The sequence below is a fragment of the Nestor notabilis genome, unplaced genomic scaffold, assembly GCF_000696875.1.
Source record: "Nestor notabilis isolate BGI_N333 unplaced genomic scaffold, ASM69687v1 scaffold15262, whole genome shotgun sequence".
Taxonomy (NCBI): Eukaryota; Metazoa; Chordata; class Aves; order Psittaciformes; family Psittacidae; genus Nestor; species Nestor notabilis.
This window is the reverse complement of record NW_009919825.1, coordinates 12,551-34,291: the sequence shown is the minus strand read 5'-3', so window position 1 is coordinate 34,291 and position 21,741 is coordinate 12,551. Positions and strand designations below refer to the sequence as shown.

The 21,741-nt window shown below is 39.4% G+C and overlaps 1 protein-coding gene across 1 annotated transcript in view; it reads right to left on the bottom strand.

The window, feature by feature from the left end:
• The window catches only part of GALNT7 (polypeptide N-acetylgalactosaminyltransferase 7), a 40,784-nt gene that overhangs the window by 9,098 nt on the left and 9,945 nt on the right, over positions 1 to 21,741 (bottom strand). The window contains exons 3-7 of the mRNA XM_010010417.1: positions 12,725 to 12,891; positions 6,624 to 6,754; positions 6,275 to 6,354; positions 4,227 to 4,409; positions 697 to 814 (exon numbers count right to left, since the gene is read on the bottom strand). Coding sequence (XP_010008719.1) covers positions 697 to 814; positions 4,227 to 4,409; positions 6,275 to 6,354; positions 6,624 to 6,754; positions 12,725 to 12,891 — 679 coding nt within the window. The remainder of the gene's footprint in view (positions 1 to 696; positions 815 to 4,226; positions 4,410 to 6,274; positions 6,355 to 6,623; positions 6,755 to 12,724; positions 12,892 to 21,741) is intronic.

Sequence of the window (21,741 nt, the reverse complement as noted above, 5' to 3'; positions counted from 1 at the left end):
CTGTCTGCCACTTGTGTCATTATGAATATTGAAGCTACAAGAAGCTAATGATTATCATCTTATGTTTCCTGCTAACTGAAGAGCATGCATATGCCTAGGAGTGAAAATAAAATCTTCTTCTGTGATTATGAATTATTCAGTTAGCATTTCAATTGTGAAGACATCTCTTGTAAAGAAGTTCTTGAAATTTTGAAAAGTATATGAGATCACTTTCCACCCATAAAATGGTAGGGAGAAGGAAAGCAGGGCAGATTACTTCTTGTTGCATCATTATACACTTTACAGGCATCTATGCATAAACTGAGTACTACTTGTTCTGTATAATCACCTTCATTAGAAATGACACTTGTCTATACTCATCATGAGAGCAGGCAGTCCTCCCCCCCAGATTGTCCAGTCCGGTTTCAGATTAGACATTTCAGAGTGTCCCAAACCATTAACAAAATCCAGATTACTCAGCATTCAGGTCTCAGCGCCAGATCACCTCTCTGAACACTTCTGCCCCTAATCCCACAAGGAAACACTGAGGGGACACATCTCTGCCACAACAGCTCCCCACAACAAAACCTTATGAGCTGCACGTTCACAAGGCAGAGGTGGTGCAAATCAGAGGTAGGTCTGTCTGACCTCCAAGCAGAAGTATTTACAGAAAAAAAGATCTAGTAAATTGAATTAGTTTTCCATTCTTGGTGTTACCTTGTAAGAAATTTCAAAATTTTCACCACCCCAAATCTGAAGCCCTGGATCATAGAGACCCAGTTCAAAGAAGAAATCGCGTTCAATGGCAAACAATCCACCAGCCATTGCAGGGGACCTGAAAGAGGAAGACAGTGTAAGTCCTTCTGCCAAAAGGATATGATAACACTCAGTGAAATCATTAAATAAGGAAGCAATTCACTGTTAACATATAATAAAGATTAGAAAAATGGCAATGCACTGAAAAATCATGAAGCTTCGTCATCAACTTCCAGCAGTTTTCTGAAGTGACATCTTCAGATGTGAAGTCACAGTTTTTATTATGTTGTGGTTTTGGTTTGGGGTTTTTTTTTTTCCTTAAATTTAATTATACAAAATTTTGGTTGGAATTATTTATTCAGCCAGCCAGCATGCTTCTATTAAAGAAAATAATAGAAAAGGTAAGAATCAGTGGGACAAAACTCTCTTGAAAGTTGTTCAAGTTTTTGAGAATGAGACAGCATAGCAAACTTAGGTTTACTTTCTGAGAAGCTGCCACATTGAAACACTGTCTATTAGCAAGCAACAGAATTTTTCTGGCTAGATGATAACCTTTGTGTCTCCTCTCTCTGTTTTTTTTTTTTTCCCTACTGCTGCCATATTAGGCACTTTTCATTATACTGGGCAGAATTTTTAAGAAGGTCTGAATTTAAGTTATAAGGTTTCCATTTTGGTTTATTTATTTATTTTTTTAAATGGCTTTGCAAATCCCTCCATGTATGCCAAGGCTCAATTAACAAGTTTTAATGTGTCAACAAGATGTTGTGGTTTGGATTAGAGCATTTTTGCAGAATGGCTGTAACCAAAGTTCTTTGGTAGCTTGCTCACAGTCAAACACAGAGTAGGATATGTTAAGCCATTTCCAGTGCACATACCAAGCATTTTTCACCTGAGGATCAGTAAGTACATAAAAACCCTAATGGATACAAGCTGGAGTCCCTACTAAGTTGGCAATAAAAAAAATAAGAAGCTGGTGAGGAAAAAGTGAATTCTTTCTGACTTCAGATGATCTGAAGTACTGAAAGGAGGAGGATCAAAGAGTCCAGATCACTCTAGTGAGCCAAGTAAAACACAAATGGAATATTCCTTCATGACCAAATTATTGAGAGGTAGGTCATTTCTATCACTATTCAGCCTCTCCATTCCATTAGATTTTTAACTTAGTGGTGCTCCTTTTAACAGCAATGGTTATGTATTTCCCTTCTGCTCATAAATGGAGAACTACTTAAGAAAAAGTAACCCACAGGGTTAACCTATACCTGCTCTGCATAGCAGGGGCATGGCAAAAACAGACCTGCTGGGTGTACCAGCTAAGTATAATGGTTATCAGTTCAGATGATCTCCAAATCACCTCATCAGTTACTGATAAATGTCCCCCTACTTGTCTGCCTCCAACATTGCTTTTGCATCGCAAGGGTTCAAAGGGTAGGAAGACAGGAAGCGCAGCAGGGAGAAGCACACTGCATAGCACAGCCCTGTGGCTTTCCTGCATTTTTGGTTTTCCTCAGCACTATAAAGACTTGGCAAGTGTAGAGGCCTCAGATGGTGAAGTTTCAGTCTTGGCCTCCAAAGTGCTGTCAAGTGTGTTAAGAACACAGTAAAATCCACATAAGCTCCGTAGTTTGTTTTATAGGATATGAAGAGGTAAGCATAATATTACTGAAAGAAGGATTAAGTCCTGGGGAAATTCTCGCATTACAAAAAGTTTGTTTCTGTGCTTTAAGCTGTTGAGGCTTTTTTTATTTGTTTGGTTTCTTTTTAAACTAAGCAATCCTGGCTATAGTTTCAGCAAGACTTTTACCTGGTCTTACTTGCCTTAGTATTGCTGCAACAAAATACATACAGCCTGGACATAAACAGATGCAGGGAATGTCTCTTTTTAAAAGAAGCACTGTAACTCTTGAAAGTATTATTAAAAATAAAGTCATCTTTTAAACGATTCTGAGAACATGTGTTCTGTGTTTCTGGGAACAGTTTAAAGGATTTTAAGACCTGTTTGGATGGTAAACACAGAACACAACAGCAATGTTTGAAAGAGTTTATCCCCCTCTAAGAGAATATTAAAGTTCCAATGTGGACAGCCTTGTCAGAAAATGGTATTATTTATACTGTATACAAAACAGATCAAAGCTTCATAACTTCCTTGCATGTGTTGCCATTTTAGCAGAGAACAATCATGGGTGAGGATAGGGAATTACCAACAGCAGTTCTTGCAATGCTTAAATCATATATATGAGCAATAGAAGACATTAGATTCTGAAGATGTGAGGATTGCTTTCAAATGTAGTAACACGATTAGTTAAGTGTGAAGGGGAAAGTAATAAAAACCAGCAGAACCACAGTTTCCCAATCTTGAAAAGCCATCCAGAAACCCTAGCTCCTAAGCTAGGTTTCTAGCCAGTTTCTGTGTGCTAGAAGAAAACATACCTCACTACAAACCATAAGAAAAAGGTGGGACTTCTGTGAAAGTTATTGGAGTTTTCTTAGAAAATAAGGTGGTGGGTTTTTTTTTCCTTTCTTTCTTCATTTTTTTTTAACTGTTATGTGTATTAAATTAAAATCCCCAAACAGACTGGAACCTTAGAAAATATTAAGCCAAGATTCTTAAACAATATGCTTCTTCGTCAGATGTGGTCTAGTATAAAGCAAGTAAGAGAAATATGACAAAAGGGATTTTCTTGATGCACATGCGTAACCCATGAGCTGTGTGCATGCATCAAGCCATGACAGCATGTTACAGATTTTATGCATTACCGGCTATTATAAATACTCACAGCATGCTCGTTATTTCAAATCAAATGGTTAAATAAGCATGGTTGTTTCCAACACTACTTCTTAAGAAAATACCATAGCTAAATTAAGTTTTCCCTGGAAACAGAGTCATTCAGTATTTTATTTTGCCAAACAAAACCCTGTCATTCTAATGCGCACCCTATTAACCACACAAGAGCAGGAACAGAGGGGCAAGACAAGGCAGCAAAGGTATTTTGAGCAAATAGTTGTGGCAAACAGGTCTGGTTAAACAAAGCAGCTGGTGTGGTTAGAAATACAGAGATTTTCAGGCTAGAAGTACATGCATGTTTTAGTGGATCAATATTGACTTCAGGAAAAAAGAGAAATGGGTAAGTGATTTAGTGTTTACCGATACGGTTCAGTTTTTGTCTTTCTGCTTTCCTTCTCTCGCTTGGTCAAGGGAACCCTCTTCCATAGCATACTCCAATCCCACGCGCCTCTCGCAAACCCATCTTCGTCACCACCCCCTTGGGGCACAATCTTATAAGTGTTGCCATCTATGACATCTATAAGCGGCACAGTGCATGTGGTTCTGCAGGGTGGCAGATGGTGGCAGGGAAGATGCAGTTATGTGCAAGGACCCGTGTGGCACGCGTGCACGGATCGTAGTTCATGGGAAAAGAGGTGAGGAAGGGAAAAACGAAAGGGTTTAGACAATTATTCACTGTGATTCACAGTATGTAAACAGCTCTCTTTACCGATAAGGCTCAGTTTTATGCTTTCGTTTGGACTTTTCCTTGTGGCTTAACGGAATTCGTTTCCATAGCAAACTCCAGTCCCATGCCCCTCTGGCAAAACCATCTTCATCCCCACCTTGTTGTGGCTCAATGGAATAATCATTTCCATCTATGTAATCTATTAGAGGTACAGTACATGCAGTTCTGAAACATTTATGGAAGGGAAAGAAAGAGCAAAATACAATTTCAGAAGAGTAATCTGTCTAATCTGGAATTTACACCATTAATTATTAAGCTTATGGAGCAGTGTATATGAAAAGTCACTTGTAAAGATACTATTAAAAAATGAAGCCTCAGTAGAAGAAAAAAGAGATAGTCATTATGCTGTTTTAAGAAGTTCTGAAAGCAGAAGAGTTAGGTCTGAAATGCTAATATATCAATTAGTTTATCAATACTTTTTGCTCTATGTCTACTTCTTTGATCTTCTAATAAAGCACTGCAGGAGGCAACAGAGGAGCCCATAGGGTTCTCATAGTATTATTATTTCCCATAATTTCTATTCATATTATATCTCAGCTGTCAACAAGTATGATAAGGCTCTTAGCTTTTACAATCATAAACATGGATTTTCACTATTCTGTCCTATTCAACTGCTAACCTCTCAGGATGAAAAAATGTTACTGGTGCTCCTAGCAGCACTTTTCAGTAGGATTTTTCCTGTTTGATTTGCAATATGCTCCTCATTGTGATCTATCACATACAATATTCACCAAGGAAAAGACATTATCTTGTTATTCTCCCCAGATTTTCCAAATGGGTTTCCCGGTGACCAAACTTGGAGTATTTCCATCATTTTAAGTCAAATCCTATAAGACAGAAAGATTAGTGGGCAAAAGAGAAACACTAACTCTGTGCCTTCACTGAGGCAAAAGCAGCAGCACGCTGCACCCAGGGTACCAGGGCTGGAAGAAGGCTGCTGAGCACTGCCCTCTGGCACCACATGCCTCAGCATCACTGGTTCTCCCGTAACCGCTGTGTAATCACTGCTTCTGCAGGTGGTGCTGGAGAATGCCTCTAAGGCTGCCTGTTCTCACCAGCCTCTCTCATGCAGAAGAATAACACACATTTGATGAAAGCACACAGGCATTTCCACCTTCCCTCTAGTATCCTGTCCCAAATATAGTCTTGAAGCTGAGTTACAGTCTTTAAGATACACAAAACCCACCTCTTCAAGAAAGTTCTGATAATACAACAGATTAATGTATAGGTTTTTAGGATTAAGCAGTTATCTTATGGGATTAAAGAGTTTAAACATGTACGTGGTTTCCTAAGCACACATACCCCCTGACCACACAAGCTAAGAGCACAGTAGCACACAGCAACAACAGCATTTCAACAGCTGGAAGAAATGAAGCCCCTGGGGATTCCCCTCCTCTGTCACCTCTCACAGATCCCACACACACAGTGCAGGCATTTCCACCACTTGACTCCTAGCAAGTGCCTGGGCTTGTGGCAGAGACAGGCTCAAGCCCTGGCCTTGGCTCACTACAGACAATGCTCCAAAGTGCTCCAGAGAAAACAAGTAAGACCACATTGCAAGACCAAAGAGGAGAAAGTTATAAAACTCTTGAGATCACAGTGGCTTTACATCCCCATTAAAATCAAATACTTACTGCTGCTTTTCCTCTACCAAAAATCATGTTTTTGTTTAGTTCTTTTGTTTGATCAGGCTCCTTATTCAGCCAGAACAGAACATTTTTATAACAGTGCCTCAGATCATTGCAAAAGACAAGCATTGTCTTACATCTAATCTATACTAAGCAAAATATTCAGTATGCCTATTAAAATAAACTATCCAGAGATTTATTTGCCTATTTTCCTTCCCCCTCACATAGCTTTTATGCTGGGAGGTAATAAAATCATCATATGGCAAATATTGACATAGTTTGATGTACATACGCATTGATATAGATAAAAACCATACTGACTATAGCCTGAAAAGTGAAGATCATTACTGTGACTTTTTCTTCCTAAGGGGCCAGACACTGAAAATAACAGGAGAACATTACCTGTCCTTAGATATAGGAGCTATAAGTGGCGCATACCAATTAATTCCCACCTCACAATGGGCATCAAGGTAAACCAAAACCTTCAAAAGAAAAGAAGTAATGCAATTCATATTTCTGTACAAGAAATCACAGTGATTTAATTAAGCTTATTTACCCTGAAATACTTTCATATTATAAACAGAAAAATGAAGCTTACATAAATTAAATTAATCCCCTTTAAAAACAGTATCAATAATACAGTACTACATTCCAACAGATCTGTTTGAACATAGAACTACCAAGACCTCATCTCCCCTACCCAACCTCCGCCTTCCCCAAAGACAAGACTTGTGTGTGAACTGGCTCCTACCTGTCCAAGTTTAGCCTTCTGGGCTCCAATGCTCCTAGCCTGGATTAAACCTTCTCTCCTCTCATTTCGAAATACCTTTACAAGGCCGTTCCACTGCTTAATGTACTCATCGAGCCTCTCTTGTAAGTGTGCTATAAAATAACAACGAAAAAAATAATTGTAAGGTTTACTAATAAAGAGCTTTGTACTCTTAATACAACCAAAATCAACCCTACTTAAAAGTATCTACAAACATTTAAGAGAATCTTTAATTCAACTGCTTGTACTACTATTCACAAACACTAAACCTGACGAGCTGAAGACTTGGAGCTCATAGCTCGTGGCACAGGTTTGTCTCTGGCACAGCTGAAGAAAAAGCAGCTGAAGTGGTGGGCCACACCACCGGGGAGATGGGTGGACAATTCCCAGTCACTTCAATAGATCACATCGTGGCTTGCAGGTCATCTCTAGTATTTCAACCAGGCAGAGAAGTTTCTACACTTCAGCACGTGGTCTTTCCTTATCAGATAATGTCACATGTACAGTTGAAGGTCCCACTTTTTCAGTTAAACATTTCTCCTCACTCACTTTCTGCCTCACAAAATGTTCTGCCAGTCTATTAAATTTGGAAACCTGAGACAGAAACCCACCATATTCAAACTAATGCCCTCCCTCATCTAGACCAGTTCCCTTTTGGGGCTGTGGTGGTCTTATGCTAATCTTTTAATGCAATAAATAGCAAGAATAATTGGAGGGCCAGAACTGCAGTGAAAAACTGTGGCTCATACTGATGAGAGTGAAAACCTTTAGCCAAAGGGACTTAGTCAGTAATGGGATGAGTAACCCCATAAGAATCATGATGGGCTATGCTTAAATGGTTGCAGATTTGTATTTGCACATTGGTCTTTGCTAAACTAATCTGGAAACCACATTCCTACCACACAATTTGAAAAAAGGATCCTAGCGTTGCATAATATTTTCGCACAGGCAATTCTGTTGAGAAAACTCACAAAGGCAGAAGGGCTGGCAGTCAGGCGCTTGCTGTTTGAGGCTACGCTGATTTAGCTACTGATGTTCATTTAAAATCTATTTTTGTACTGAAAAGCTCAAAAGAATTGCCTACAGCTTCAGTTTCTCTCAGTCAGGAACCAAAATAAGCCACCTCAGCTACAGCTGAGGCATCCATGCACTGGTTTTCACTGGCTCCAAGGGGCTGCTAGAGGCCATGCCTGTGCTGATCTAAGAGGAGAGAGGATGTGCAGAAGTGGAAGGAGAAGGATGTCCCCTGCAGCAGCAACAAGCCATCAGGTTGCTTCAGCAGCAACATCTTCCTCACCCTGAATGGAAATGATTGAAGTCTGGAGCTTGCTGCAACTTACATTTCAGTATGTTCTATATTCTTGCTAACAGTATTAAAAAAAATCTAGATTAAACAAAAGCTACGTATAAATAATTGAAATGGAAATGGTGTTTTCTAGAAGCACATTTTCCAAACTTGAAAATCCAGCAATTCTACTGAAGAACAATCTTCAAAAACCACTATCTTTTAATACTCTTATTATCCCTCCTCTTCACCTTTACAAAAGAATAAATTTTCTCAACTAAAAAGTTTTACATATACTTTTCTCTTTTCCCACACGCATTTACAATCTCTTTTGTAAATCCTTGTGTGTTAGGAAAACATCCAGAATACATAAATATCAGACTAGAGAGAGAACAGTTTTATCACATATGCTGTATAGAATAACATGCCATGTAATATATATAGAATATGCGGTACGATAGCTGTGATATAAATTTTTATAGGATAAAATCAACAGAGTTATGAGGTCATACTGAAGTGGTACTAAGAGAATCTTTATACCACACCATTATTTATTCTGCAAATTCCAAGTACGTGTTACAGAAGGACTGTCAGGAATGTTTTAAAGATTTAAAACCTGAAGTTATTTCCAGCTCTCCTGCCTATGAAGCCAAATGTTTTAGTTATCAAATGTTCAGCTATGTAAGGCTCACAGGGAGCTGTAAAAACCTGTCATATTGGTTGTGTAAAGCTTTTCTACAGTACAAATCTCAGGACTTTGCAGTCCATTATCTGAAACAGTGCCAAGGTTAGCAGCAAGTGCTATTTCCCACAGGAAAAGTGAATTTTTCCTCCTTGCCATATTACAAAGCCTGCATGACAGTAGTGTATAAAATCCTGATACTTTTACAGTCAGAAATACCATTTGGCCAGTGTTAAATCTTCTTCGCCTAGAACATGTATTTACGATATCTGTCAACAGCCTTACAACATTCTGTTTTTTGTTTAAAAATGTGTATTTCACCTTTCAAAATATTATAACCACCACTCTGGTCTTCCCTTGTTCTGGGGAGTTCTCTCATGTCTCAGTGCATGATTAAAGCATGAACTCAATGGTTTTTTTTTGAAACCACGTCCTTTCTCCAAAAGATTTCAGGCACTGCAGATTACAAGGAGGGGGGAGGAAGAAGGCAGGTTTTTTCTTATGACTTATGGATGTCAGTTTGTAGACAAATAGTTATCAGAAGTCCTCCCTAAAGCAGCTGCCCAAGTCCCCTGCACTGTAATACTACTAATACGGGGCTCTCATCTAACACAAGCACAGTTTCCCCACTGCAAGCACTGTTATACAAATTAATAAAAATACTGTTACCTGTCTCCTTTCATTACATCCCCTTTGGTTATGTTATGGGATGCTGCATCACAGTGGGAAATGTAACAATAAAACAAAAACAAGTAAATGCAAAATGTAGACAAAGCCTTTAAATGCTACTAGGAACGCTGGCATCTACCTTGCAGTCACTCTTTACAGGTGCATGGGCTACAAAAGTGAGCTGCATCAGCTGAAATATTGACCTCTATGCTTCAGAAAGCAAACAAGCTGGTATCTAAACACATAACAAGTAGTTGCTGAAGACCTATATATACAACTGTAATTGTAGGGAGCTTCAGAAAATCTGGTGTTATAAATTCTCATTGCCCTTCCAGAACAACCATAGCCTCCACTCAGCTAGCACCACAGCAAAATAAACTGTTTCTGTAAAGAAACACAAGCAAGACTGAGGAAAAAAATCCCCATGAGCAGCAGCATGGCCATACCGACGCTGGGGTAGAAGCTGCTGCAACACTTCTAGGATTCTAACAAGCACCAATATGGAGGTTTCCATTGAAAATATCAGAAATAGCATCATTCAGCTGACTTGGCGTCATCTTCTACTGTTTCCTTTGTGCTTTGACAAAGGAAAAAATGCCCGAGCAGAATGCAGCACATCTCTCTGTGCAGTTATCCACGGTCAAACCCTGCTGTTTGCAGAAGAGATTAAGGAAGGAAGGGAGAGTGTTGTTCAGCAAAAAGACTGCTCCCAACTGACTTTATACAAGGAATTATAATGAAAAGGACATTTTCCAAGCATTGGAACTGTTCTTCCCTGTCAGGCATAACATGTATAAGCTTCTATGCAGCTGTAACTCCCTTCTGATGAAAGAGGATTTTTCATAATCGAGGAGAGGCAAGGCTCTTTATGAGCCAGCCTTTAGAAGTGTTTGCAACTGCTATGCTCCATTTTAATTTTGTATTGCTGAAGAAGGTGGTGGCTAAGAAATAAGGACAGCCACACTGAGTACGAGCAAACATCCACCCAGTTCAGCATCTATGTCCCTCAGCGTTGGTCTCAAAGAGTGCAAAACACTCTTTGCTGGGTGGAAAGCCAGATATGAAGTGTGCAGTCTGAAAGCAGGTGGGGAAGGAGAAAATCCTGTATTTGTGCTGTCAGCACTGCTTTTCTTCTGGCTGAAAGGCAAAAAGCCACCAGCAGCTCTGGTGTGATTAAGAGTGTTTGTGTTTTGCAGCTCTCCTAACAACTGAGGAGGCTTGGCACGCTTCGCAGCCTGTACTAATTCATGCTTCTCTCTGGGGAGAAAGAAGTGGAGCAAGATTCTATTCTCCTGGCCATTTTTCATCTAAAGTGCAATTTGAATTACTGAAATTAAGTTAATTATGTTTACCAAGTAATAGCCTAAAGCAGTTTGAAGAACTGTTATAGTGAAACAGTACAGTTGCAGCAAGGTGTTCAGAGCCATTCTAGTCTGTGCTTGTTTTCCAGTCATTCATACATGAGAAAACTGCATCTTGAGCTTGCTTTACTGAATCTTCTGATTCAAGAAAGCTATTTAGGAAAATGAAGTCTGGGAAATAGAGAGACAAGGGTCTGCTGGATGTTAGGTCCAGGCTGGCTGTATCTGCTAACCATTCATATATGAGCAGAATGTATAAGTAAAGTTCTGTATTTTGAAACAAATTTCTTGAAAAATCTTGCCTCTACTTAACAATTGTCATATACTGGAAAACTGTAGTATGAGTTGTTATGCCAGACAAACTCATTCCATGAATTACATATACATAGCACACAGTCAGTACAACTCACTTGAAACCCAAGTACTGAGTCCAGTCATTAGTAAAAAGTCTGGTAATTTTTCTAGAGACCATCAGTGTCACAGTTATTTTATGCAGCTAACTCAGTCCTTGAATAGCTCCAAAGGAAAGCTGTGATCCCAGCTGAAAAGGAAAAACATAGCACATGTCTGCTGACCGAATTATTAAAATTATTTCCCTTAGGAGAGAAGATATTTTTGGTTTACAGTGTGTATGTATACCTAAGCCAAATTCTCAACAGCTGTTAAAGGATATAGGAGACTGTAATGTAGCATTCAGTATCTTTATTAGACTAAGCCAGATGTAGTTAAGTTTACAATACAGGTAACTTTTCCTCTCCTGTAAAAACAAACAGAAAATGATACCTACCTATCCACAGGTATGATGTAAAAAATTAACAGACAATAACTACTTTTAACAGCAACTTATACTCAATAAAAGGCAACCTCAACTATGTGACGATTTCAGTTATAAAATTTACAGTGCTTATACCCGCAGACAACAACTCCTTCTGTGAGGCAGGAACTGGGAGAAGATAAGATCGCTTGATAAAACAGAGGGTTTCAGAACAGAGTCATCTGCTTTCCATGCCACTACCCAATTCAGCTATTATAGAAACAAACTGGAGGGTAAAGGGAACGTATCCTATGCTGCTGACCAGTTCAAACTTGCCTGTGATCCTAAAAGCCACGGTCATCACTGTCTAGAAGAGACTGTCATCCTGAATACTCATAGTTATGTTTTTATTTATGCATCTACTCTTTTTCTCTGTCAGCTTCTATTCAAGAACTATGCTGCAATAAGACCTTGCAGAATGTGCAGCTTTGGTACACGATTTTAAAATCTGTTTAAAACCAGACAGGTTTCCTCTAATCAATCATCTATCTCCAGCATACCACTTTCAGTTCTTCTCTGTATTCAGCCTTGATTAATGCTGAAGATACTAACATTAATGGAAAAGAAATCAGTGTATGTTTATATTTGTAAGAATCGAAGGTATGTAGGTACATCCTGGCTATAAAGCAAGACCAGAATGTATATTACTAAGGAAGAGGAAAATCTCTGGACTTGTAAAAATGTTAAAGGCCAGAAATTAAAAACACTTAAATTCTTAAAAGCCCCTGCCCCCATAAGAAACAATAAACATCTTAACACAATGTTTAATTAAAATAGGGTGTTGAAAATCAAAAAGATACTGAAAATTAATCAGAATAATTCAATAGCCTTGAATATATTTTTATTATAGCAACACACGCACAAAGAGGGAATCTGGATTCCTATATGGAATAAAGAAAGAAATTATTCCTAGCAGGCTTAACCCAAACTCCTTCAATACTTTTGAATTACTTGTTTTCACAAGAGCTGAGAGAGGTACTAGCTATCCCAGCTTTCTACTATGTACTACTCCACAGCTGTGGTAGAAAGCCTTCCACAAATCCCGTATTTCAAACAGCTGAATACACATGAAGGATTGCCACCTTTATGAAAACAGTTCATTGGAAAAGAGCTTTCCCTTCGTTGAAAAAAATGAAAAGACTGTGAAGAAGCAACTTACTTTTCTTGCAGAGTCAACTCAATCCATGGCAGGTAATAAATCAAAAGAAAACTATGTAAAGAAAACAAAAAGTTTCTTTTTCTGCAAGTAGTGTGTTAATATTCCAAATATACCTTTGTTGCTAAAATCATCAATCAGCACGATTTCTGCCAAGTATTTCCTGGGTGTTCTCTTAATGACACTGTGGACCGTCCTCATGAGTGTGGACCATCCTTCATTGTGGAAGACAATGACAACACTGGAGGTGAGCAGGTTATCGTCATAATGCCAGTATTTGCATCTGTAAAAAGATTTGATTTTATTAGTTTTGACATTGTGGTTTACAGAACTACTTAACAACACTTCAGTGAGGACTTCATTTGGACAAAGATGAAGAGAAACAGGGTATAGCAGGTAATGAGGCTTAAATGCATCACAGAGGTATGAGGCCCAAAGAGCAACTTGCTTCCAGCCAGTGAGCCTTTTTCCCTCCTGAAAGAGGTAGGATGGAACTGGTGAACACCACCACCTGCCTCAACAGTTACATGCTTCCCCATGCGTAGTTAGCTGGCATTGCATGGACCCCATGGAGACATCCCCACCACCACCACCTTGTGTGGCCAGTAGAGAACTGCAGAAGAAAAGCCCCAGTCTTCAGCTGCCTAGATGAGGGTCCTCTTCAAAACATGAGATATCACAATTTAGAATGGACTGTGCATTTGGTTTAACACACAAAATGACAGTGCTGTATTTTTCTGAGCCTCTTGAAATCAGACTTACCAAGGACTGTCTATAAAGTGTTTCTGTTGGCTTTGTACAGTCCACATGCAGAATCTACATAATCAGCAAAGTTAAAAACATTGTTGTGGCAAGGCAAGATCATTAATTTCTACCCTTTCACAATAAAATAGATTTAAACATAGTAAGCAAACTTGCTGGAAGTACAGCAGCAGCACATGAAATGCTCATGTCAGCTACTCTCCATTTGCAAAAACTGACAGAAAAAGTCTCTTGTGGGAAAAATGTAATCCCATGGCAGACAAGACATGATCTTTACTATTTATTATTCATGGTTAAACTTTAAGGTATAACAAATACAGCTTAAAACCCCAACCTTACCAAACCCACAACCTTCAATTCCCTATGTCAAAATGCAGAGTCATATGTTTTACCAGATGTAAGAAAGTAACAGCCTAATTTCAACGATGTCCTTCACTGAAAGAAAGGAGAAGGAAAAAAAAAAAAAGCCCACAAAGGAGAGAGGTGAGAAACCAAACAAAAATAGTGCAGAAAACTCAAAGGAATAAAGTGGGAAACTGAACACTGAAGGGCTGCCAAATTTTAGAAAGACGCCAAGAATTTATAGAGAACTTATAAACGTAACGCCTATATAAAATTTGACAATAAATGCTATCAAATTTGCTAACACAGATTTTTATCAAAATAAATAGTTTCTAACCCAACACATGCATGAATGGACATTCGAGTAGCAGTTTGATCAACCATGTACCTGGCTATAATATACATGTTTCTAGCAGCCAGATCACAATTGCATCAACCGAATGCGCAAGACTAACCAGCACCAGAAAGAGTAACATATGAAATGTAGCTATTGCTTATGTTCATTCCTACTAAATTACTTTGATTTTAGCATCAGTATTGGTGTGTTCCAGCTTTGTGTGCCATGAAAAACATGTCTTTATCCATGTAAAACATGTTGAATTTCAGCTTCACTGTGGACCTTTTTCCTGAGGGATTACAGATGATTTAGAAACAAGCAATACAAGTAATTCAGTCCACACTTTCCAATATTTCCTAATCATATTTATCAACAATGGATTTAATTTGCAATTGTAATGTCCAATTCCTCAACTGCCTCCCTAAATAAGACTATTCACAGTCTCCCTCATTACAGCCAGCCCAATAATTTCTTTACCTGGAAGTTTCCCTACCTGATTGCTGGCCCCTTTTCTACCTATGATAATAAAATTCCTATCACCAAACCCAGAGACATAGCAGTTTTGATTTCAATGGGGAAAAGACTTCCTTTTTTAATCTTTCAGCAAGTAAAGTCACTACTAAAAAGAATTGAATTTTCAATACTTTCTTGTACTAAGAAAATATTCTTGACAAATAAAAAATTTTAAACTTATGGATGCAGAGACTTCCATAATTGTATTTCTCTACAGACAATAAAAACCTTAAATGCACAGGAACATTGCTGTGGTTGAAAAGAAGTTACCTTAATCACCGGAAATCACCAGAACTGCTGAAACTAAATTAAATGTGGAAAGAACTCCTATAACAGGTCTATAGAAATATTCCACTTAATGTCAGGGAACAGCACCAATATATATTTTTCACCATGCCCTGACCCTCCCCCCCAATAAAAATTGATAGAAACATACTATTAATTCTGGTTCTGTGGGAAAAGAAAATTACAGAATCGAAACAATCTATAACTAAGTCCAATATAATAAAGTATTTCTTTTCTTAGGCATGCTGTAAGTGACCTCTGAAACAGCATGATCTCTGCAAGTACAGTTTGCTGACTAAAAGCCTCCATTTCAATTGTTTTTATGCCTGAAGTAGTCAAGTTAATCATATTTATAAGCCACAAATATACAAATGCTAGACTGACTGTTTAAAATGCACGGTTCAGGCCACTGATGCCTGCTTTCCACAGATCCCTGTCAAGATTTCAGCTGATTACTGATTGCAGTACTTCCATCTGTAGCACAGGCATTTAAAGTGTTGACAATTTAGACATTTGCAGAGATAAAATGGATATGCTACCTAGGTGTGCTAAATCAGCTGTGTAAAAGAGAGGATTTCCATTATACATGTAATAACAGACTAATAACTGTATTGCCTTACACATATACTCACCTGGATTAATTTTGGCCATACAGTTAGTTAAAATGGAGGAAAATGGGGTGTTACATATTCAAAGTCAGCATGCCAGCTGAACACCATTCAAGAGCTCCAGGTAAAAAGTAGTTGAAATTAATAGCAACTTTTGCTTCAAAGGATAAGCTGGCATCTGATGCAGGTTGCACTGTGCTGCTGACCTGTAATTTCAGCGGTTTAGCTAGGAAAGTGTTCTGCTCTCCAATTAAAAAGAAAGGCAGCAACTACATTTCAGACTGCCTTCAACAACAGAAACAAAGCAAACACTGCAAAAAGCCTCAAAGCTTTTGGTTGCTTATTTCTCCCACTTCCTACAGTGTAGTTCAGTCATATTTAGGAACAAAAGAGTGAAGAGCATAAAAATGAAAGACAGTAAGCAATTTTAAAAAGTCAAACCTATTACAAAGGCCTGAACTGAATAACACATCTGTGTGCAATTTATAAGCATTTTTTGATCTGTATTTAATACATTTTAAAAACCTAAAACCAGAGGTCTAGACAGGCTTTTTGCTACATATCCAACTTAATCTCCTCAAATCTGTCAGCACATTTTACTTTTTAAACTTGAAAAATAATGTGTTGCTAAATGTGCCATTTGCAAGCCATAAAAGCACTACATTTATACCTCCAGTAAGATCATGCTTTTAGTTTTTTTCCAGAGGCTTTATTTCACTTATTGGACAGTCCACGGACTGATTCACGAAGCCCATAAGCTCCACAGACTGCAGTAACTCCTATGCACAATCCTGCATTGAGAATTAGAGGTTTGAGACACTGTAGTTGTTTCAGGTATGTGCGATGAATAAATATTTTAATCTCTGCGGCAATTTTTTCCCAAGAAATGTGAATGGTGTTCAAGTATTTCAGCAACAAAAATCAGGAGCCTCTGCTATCCTTTCCTTCACATTCACAGAGAAGGAAGCAGGGAAGAGCCGTTCTTCCATGGAGCAGCACTGACATCCAGTGGTTGCTAAACCAAGTACCAAGAAACCGTAAACGCATTTTCCTTGTGTTCAAAGCCGAATTTTACAGTACCAGCTTCCCAGTAAATTTTAGGCACCAGAAGAGGAAAATAAAAAGCCTCCATTTCCAGCCTCATGCTTCAGTTTTAAAAGGTAGGGTCAAGAAGGTATGGATGTCCAGGCAAAAGCTGCAAGCTACTGAAAACTGGCATGGGCAGATTCAAAGTACAAAAGGATCTGTGACAAAAAGGATTTAAATATGTTTCAACCTCTAGCTTCCTCCCCTGGGTGCTGTCCTGCCCACATATGGCAGCACGGTGTCCTATCAGGTGTAGTCTGCAGGCTAGATGTGGGGATATGCTTTGAAGCAAACTGATGAACAAACTCACAAAGAAATATCTTGAATTCTTATTGGTATAGCTGAGAGGGCGGCACATTGCAGCAGGTATGCAGGAATGACAGAGTGGAATCCTTAAGCTAGCCTTGCCTATAGACATTTCACTCTTCCTGACCTCTGTTATGCGTTACTGTATGGGGTAAGAAGAAGCAGGCATGCACGGATCTGTGAAGGGCTGGCAACACCTTCCCTGGGCAGCACTGCTTTGCCTCCCTTGTGAGGGAACTCATGGGCGAAAGGAAGCAACACCTTCAGATCAGTCCGTGAATAAAAAATTCCTGTCCCCAAATCAGCACTGGTATTACTGAACAAAGAAACCTGACTCATCACTGGAGCGAGAAGAAACCCTTTGAAAGATACAGTAGTGATCTAATGGAGTAACAGGCTGAGCAATGTTTCTTCTCACTATTAGCTTGTATACTTGAGATGTGAATTAGTCCTACTTCCTCTCCACCCCTGGGAGGGAACAGCACTGTTGGAGACCATGTCACACCAACGTCCCCGTCCCTTGCTCACAAAGTTGTGCACCAGCCACAGGAGGAGAGGACCCTTTTTACAGGGACCCCACTGTACAAGAAGCTGGATGTCTGAGCTGGAGCCCTCCTTGGCTTGAGAAAACTTCTGCTCTTACAGCTTTGTATTCTATTTATTAGCTTGCTTTTACTGATGTCCAAGGGCCCCGCAAAGGTGATCATGGGTACATGCTCCAAGGACTGGCTAACCCTACAGCCGCCTTGTTAGCAACCACTAACAGCTGTTAACGAGGAGGCTGTAGTGTTGCAGATATATGCTCAAATTTTCTCAAGGTAAAAAAAGCACAGGATAGAGGCTGCTTCTCCTGGAAGAGTAATCCAGCCATCAAGCAACAAAGCAAGAAGTGAACCTCAACAGCAACTTAAGGGTGAGCCCCAGTCAGATAGATACTTAGAGGGCAGTCTGAGATCTCGAGCCAATAGAAGTGCTTCCCATGTCATCTTGAATTCTTACCTTCCCTAGTATACCAGCACCTAAGATCAGAGAAAAGTAATACGTATAGCAGCTCCAACCAACTCTCTAACCTGACACAATCTTCATCAAGTCAACTTCTGAATTAAGTTGTTAGCTGAATTCTTTAACGAAGTTGTTCTGACTGGGTGGTCTTGCTTAGCATGGGTACCTGAAGTTGCTGGAGCCTTAGGCCACAACAACCTCTGCTTAGTTATGTAAATGAAAGCCTGGAGGCCAATGCAAATTAGAAAATAAAGCAGATAAATCCTTAGTAAGGAGCAACAACTGAAGATAAGAAGGAATTTACCACCACCAAAGAACCAATGGCAGACAAGGAGATCCCAAACCAAAACCAAGAGGCATGTGCAAGGCCCATGAGCAATGTGTGTTGGTCAGGTGCATAGAATGTAAGGGTATAAAACCCCAGGAATTTCTTTGTTCTGGGTCCCTCCCTGAAGGCACCTAGCCCAAGCTGCTCCTATTCCTGCACCACTCAATTATTAAATTATCTTCTAAGAATCTGACATCTGAGACTCTGCTGTGGGCAACAAATTTTCTTTAACAAACTTTCAGACTAGCACCGTCACTTACCAAAGGCACACCAGTCCCCTGTCCAGATTTTAAAACACTGTACCTGTGTGCTCAGACTCAAACCCAGCAGCAGATTCCCCCCAGGTAGCAGGCAGATGCTATTGCATTCCCGTTACAGCTCCAGCAGCCAACTCCTAAGAAGCTAGTCAGCCATTTCAAGCTGAGAGCCCCGAATCAGTACAAAGATGAAGGTCTAAAATTAGCATTTATCCTGAAATTGTAACTGACATTTAATGGAATCTCTCTTCTCCCTTAGTGTAACACTGCTCACAATTTTAAATAGTACTTTAAGTTTTATTTCATGTTTAAAATTGTATGAGATTCATAGTGATATCAATTAGCACCTATTGGTAATTGCTTTATAATGTATGCATTTTTCTCACTCTTTGAGAGGGTCTAGCATTAGCAGAGCCGCAGAATAAGTTAGGAGCTCTGTTTTCATTTGCAGCTCTTTTTAGTAAGCTCTGACAAGGACACAGTCATTCAGCAGACAGCACGCAATTACATACTTTAATACTGAATTCAGGGCTGCTTATTATTTTAAATCATCAATTTATTATGACTACTGCAGCAAAATGCATCTAACCCCTAGGAAGATGGATAAGAGGTTCTTTCACAAAACACCAACAGTTAGCTCATCTGCATGGCTGGCATCACAAAGGTTCTAGCTGAGACTGGCCGCTTCATGTCTGCAAGTTAGAGGGATCATTGCCTAAGTCTAGAGCAGAAAGAAACAGATTACAGAATCAGGCATTTCTTTGTTAAGATACAACCAAGTGAATCTAATATTAAAGCTAGATTTGTTACCTATGAAGCCTTACAGGGTATTTTTTATGCACCTCAACATCAATGTAAGGTTATAGTAGTCAACTTGCAAAACAGGGGTTCTGGAATAGAAGTGAAGCAACAATCCAAAGACAGTTTGATCAGCTGAGTAATTTATACATATTTCCCCTTCAGCAGACAGCAGCAAAACCTCTACTACACACAACCTAGCAGCTTAAACCTCTGCCGAAACACAGCATGCAGCTATTTTTACATTAGCTACAAGCATTGTCTATTTCCATTCCTGAAGCAGCCTGCAATACATTTTCTTATTAGTGCACCTGGAAGCACAAGCTCCATCTCCTTGTCATACATCTGAAAGTGCCATCATCCAAAGTCAGGGCAAGGTTTATACAAAGATCCAACATTACAGCTAATAGGCAGGTTAAAGGAATAAGCTTTGCATTTCTAATTTTGATCACAAGATCCTTGCCCATGTTATTGCTTGACAGCACTGACTAAGTTGAAGCAATAAACATCACAGGGCAGGAGAGCTGGTGCAGCTTCCCTAAGGAAGGGGGAACCCCCTTCTAGAAAGATGGAGCCAAAGCCCTCTTTCCTATTTTGGTTTAAAGTGGTGCAGTACATCCCAGTGCATCTCCAGTCCTTCTGCAGCACCGTGACACACGGGGCACTCCTGCAGGGAAGAGATGGTGCAAGTGGATCACTCATCATCAATGTAGGACATTGCTGTGAGCTAGCTGCATGACAGCAGCTTGCTGTGACACACTCCCTCTCTCCTCTGAAGGGGCTAGCGCAGTGTCCTCAGAGAACACTGGTAAAAGCAAACACAACAAGCCATAGCTAGTTCCCACCTCAATGGAGAAATTATGAGAATTGCCAAATGCAGCAGATTGCAGCTTATGTAAAGCTCAAAAGAGTCCACTGTGCATAATTTTGCGTTTATCCAACATTGTCCAGCTTTACCCAATATCATAAATAAGGCTAGAAGGAAGCTTAGGGCAATAGGCTCAGTCCTACAGGAACGCTTTATTTCCACCATGCCTTGCTCAACACATATTAAACCATGAATCTCCTGCCCATGCTCAGCTGGACTGAATTATAACTTCTATCATGCAAGTTTATTTAAATGCTCTACCACTCTAAGTTCTGGTTAACAGGAACAAAACAGAGCACTTGTAAGTTAATCTAATTTTTTTAGTTTCACATTCAGATTATGACTCATTTAATAGAATCCTTCCTCCATTTGCCCCAAAATGTCTATGGTGCAACACAGCACCTGGAGGGTTAGGTGAGCAGCTACAGGAAACCTCTCAGGCTTTTCTCTGCCCTCTACACCCAAGTCAAGGTCTAAGGTAGAATTTAAATATACTCCAGGTGCTGCACTATACATTTCTGTTGAGTCAGAGGTCCTGGTCAGAGCGTGATCTTCTCGTTTCAGATGTGCACACAGAGGTAAGAAAATCCAACTACAGTTAACACACCTGGTGTCTCTGTCAACTTCCTTGTACTTTTCAGGTGAACTATTTCTCTGTTGAAACTTATAATTTGAAACGCTAGCAGCCAATGCTAAAAAGACACAGGATCTATCTTCACTGTAGTTTTCACTGCTGGGACCTGAAACGTTAACAGAAAATACTTGGTTTTGCTTTAAGGCCAATGCCTGGAATTCAAATCCTTCCTGACCACAAGGAGACGCTCTGACAATACGTGGCTAATTATATTTTAAACACATTTTTTCCTCCAGGAGTCTTGCCAGCAGTAAGGCAGCTGATAACCTGCAGTGGAAAGCCAGCCTTCCTGATTTAGTGTGACCACTATAATTCACCTGATTCTCAAGCCCAGCTCTCACTGAGGCACACAAAGATTTATGTGAATACTATAAAATTAGTTTTCTGGGTTACAGAACAGTTCCAGTGTACTATGTGGCACTTGAATAAAAGGTTTTCCCAAGGTACCTTGTGAAATGAAACCAAGTCCCTAATGCTCCATTGCCAGTGACACAGATACCATCAGTAATTACTGAAATATTTTTCATACACCAGTATCGAATGTGTAATTTGCACAGTGCTATAATTAAGGAACTAATGACATTCCGGAAGAAAGCAGGGTCCACTCCAAAGTTTTGCTATTCAACCTCCTTAGCTATGACAAGATTGACTGGACAACTAACTACTAATTGTAAGAGAACATATTAAATTCATGTTATTTGCCCATTGTAAAAAGACCATCCATTTTTAATGAGCAGCCAAGATTTATCTGCCTTATTTCATATCCTGAGTAATTGCACACGACTAGAGATTTCAGTATTTTTATCAAATCAAGTCCAGCACCAGAAATTTTCTATACAGTTTGATATTTTTATAGCACTTGGACTAACCAAAGGAACCAAGCTGTCACCACCAAACTACAATAGCAGAATATCTTTACTAACGTCTCTGCTTTACTAACACATAGCTTTGCATGTGTGTATTCTGGGAAGCCTTTATTTTTGGCAAGAATACCCTCCCCTGCTTGT